Source organism: Morone saxatilis, unplaced genomic scaffold, assembly GCF_004916995.1.
Source record: "Morone saxatilis isolate NCDOM2014 unplaced genomic scaffold, NCSU_SB_2.0 Contig6, whole genome shotgun sequence".
Classification (NCBI taxonomy): Eukaryota; Metazoa; Chordata; class Actinopteri; family Moronidae; genus Morone; species Morone saxatilis.
Genome location: NW_023340206.1, coordinates 12,515,240 through 12,517,817, shown reverse-complemented (window position 1 = coordinate 12,517,817; position 2,578 = coordinate 12,515,240). Strand labels below are relative to the sequence as shown.

General features: G+C 37.0%; 1 protein-coding gene across 1 annotated transcript in view; it reads right to left on the bottom strand.

The window, feature by feature from the left end:
* Positions 1-2,578, bottom strand: part of ephx2 (epoxide hydrolase 2, cytoplasmic) — a gene marked incomplete at its 3' end in the record, with an annotated part of 6,837 nt that overhangs the window by 723 nt on the left and 3,536 nt on the right. The window contains 5 exon segments of the mRNA XM_035677697.1: positions 21-95; positions 990-1,101; positions 1,180-1,265; positions 1,429-1,455; positions 1,837-1,871. Of these exon segments, the coding sequence (XP_035533590.1) occupies positions 21-95; positions 990-1,101; positions 1,180-1,265; positions 1,429-1,455; positions 1,837-1,871 (335 nt within the window).

Here is a 2,578-nt window from a genome sequence, read left to right as displayed (position 1 = left end):
GTGTGTGTGTGTGTCCTCACTGCTTCAGCACTGCTGAAAAAGAAAATCTTGAACGCTCTCTCCAGGTCTTTCTCCAACTCGGCCTCTGCTACCCCCTGAAACACACACACACACACACACACACACACACACACAGATTCAAAGCTTTATTGTCATCTGCACAGAGAAACAAGAAATAGTTCAACATATTATAAGTATGATCCTTTTTTACATTTCTGTTTGTGTTCAGAATAAATAAACTAGATAGAACATGTTTGTTAGTGAACTTTAAAGGTGTTGGTATTCTGAACTTTAGACAGACCCTGGCTAACGATTTCCCCCTGCTTCCAGTCTTTATGCTAAGAAATTACATTCTGTACATTTAAGTAAAAGATCTGAGGAAGGAAGCAGGAACCTATCTTCTTTTATTGTGGGACAGGACTGCTGGTTTGTTTCTCCTGTCTGGAAACAAGTAGTCTTAAGTATTGGAGAGTGGTTGCATGGACCAGAATCTCCACAGTTGAAATGAAAGATGAAAGTGTGCTACTTCATTATTGTGGTATAGTATTCATATTTCTTCCATATTTTATATTGACATGTCTTATTTCTCTATCTATATCTACTTTATGTGCCCAGTAGTACTTCCTCCACTACAGCTATAAGGAGTCTTTTTTGGCCACTTGGGGGCAGCAGAACACAATACTGACATATTTTATAAAGCTGATATGAAGAGCGCGTTGGCAAACACAAATGTGGCATTCATACATTTATATGTGCGTATATATGGGTCTTTGTATCCATTTCTTTTCTCTGCTGGTGGCAGATGACTGTGAACCATTTTGTCTCTGATGGAAGGGGATAGTAGACTATTAGTATGTAAAATCTTATCCTAATGGAATAAAGAGTTCTCGTCGGCTGGCTGATATAATGTGTAGACTGTAACCAATATAAAGCCATCACTTTGTTGTATCACCTGTGTTAGCGTGTTAGCATGCTGCAGACAGACTTACAGGTTTTTGGAAGTAGAGCTGGTAATCAAATATGGGAATGGCCTTCAGTTTCTCTTCAGGATGGACTGAGGGATCGGCAGGGAACAGAGGAGTGTTCAGAGATGCTACAGCCCTTCACACACAAGAAATAACACATTTTACTACAGTACAAAGTACTGTGATGTGTCACTGAATCTGCATGTGTGTTCACCTGACTCTCTCAGGGTAAAACTGAGCCATGGTCCACACCAGAAAGCCACCCCAGTCGTGACCCACCAGGGTGACCTGCGGTATCGACTGGAAAAGTGACACAGAGAAGACATTTTATATATGTGTGGGTTATCACACGGACAACAAATAAAGCCGCTTTCAACTCTCTGAAAGTTAATTGTCATCATTTAATTGAACCGTAATTAGTGAGACACTGAGATTGGAGTGTGTATAATGTGTCATTACTCACCATTTTGTCCATAAATGTGATTAAATCCTGGAAAAAAGAGAAAAACTTTACATTTCATGGAATTTAATTGTATTCTAAGTAAACATAATTAAACAATACATGATAACTGTCTTACAAGTCATATCATTCAGCAGCATTAATGTAATAACAAAATATCAAACAGTGGTAGAGAGGGATAAATCTGGTTAATATTATATCAACAAGATGTCACAACTCACTTCAAACTACCTTCATTAGCCTAAAACACTGTGGTATGCCTTTTGGTAAATTAAAGCTATTTTTTGTAAAAATATGTGAATCACTGATGTCACGTTGAGGAGCACAATCATCCTCAACACCTAATGTGTGTTTCATTAAGTGTTTGTTTCATACGTTTGATGAAATGTGAATGTGTTGATGAGTTTGTACCTTGCAAAGCTGCTCCTGAGAATATTCCTCGATGTCTGTCAGCGGAGAAACGACATGAGTTACAGTTCATGATGCTTGTTGAGGTCCAATATGAACCTTCACATTCATAAAATGCTTTTATGTCAGAATTTACTGTTTTATTAGTAAAAGAAAAATATGTTAAAGCACACATGACTTAAAGGAAAAACTAATGGCCAAGAAATGACCCTATCTAGAGCCTGTGTTTGGTTTGTCCGCTCTGGGCTACTGTAGAAAAATGTCAGACTCTGTAGAAGAGGACCCGCTTCCGTCTCATTCTTCATTCAAGGTAACAAAACACAACAATTCTTATTTTCAGGTGATGATATACTATTTTAAAAATCTTGTTATCAAAGACATTCCTCTGAAGATCAATTCTGTAAATAGTTTTCTAATAAATATCACAACTTCTGATCAACACATCAATCAATTTCAGGCTTAAATGAACAACTTCCTGAACTGAAAGTGAATTGAGGAATTGTGTTTTCTTTTAATCTTGTGTACTTTTGCAGCAGAGGGCAACAAGCTATCTGGGTTTTCGCTTCAACTTGTGACATGTTTCCGATTATTCTCATGTCGGTCAATATATTCATAATATTAATAGACGTATTTTTGTAGTGGGCCTAACAGTCCTTATAGTTTTCTATTGTAAGATATTTAACCATCTTTTATATTCTATATTTACATACTATTGTATGATTCATATTTGATTAGCACTGCCCAG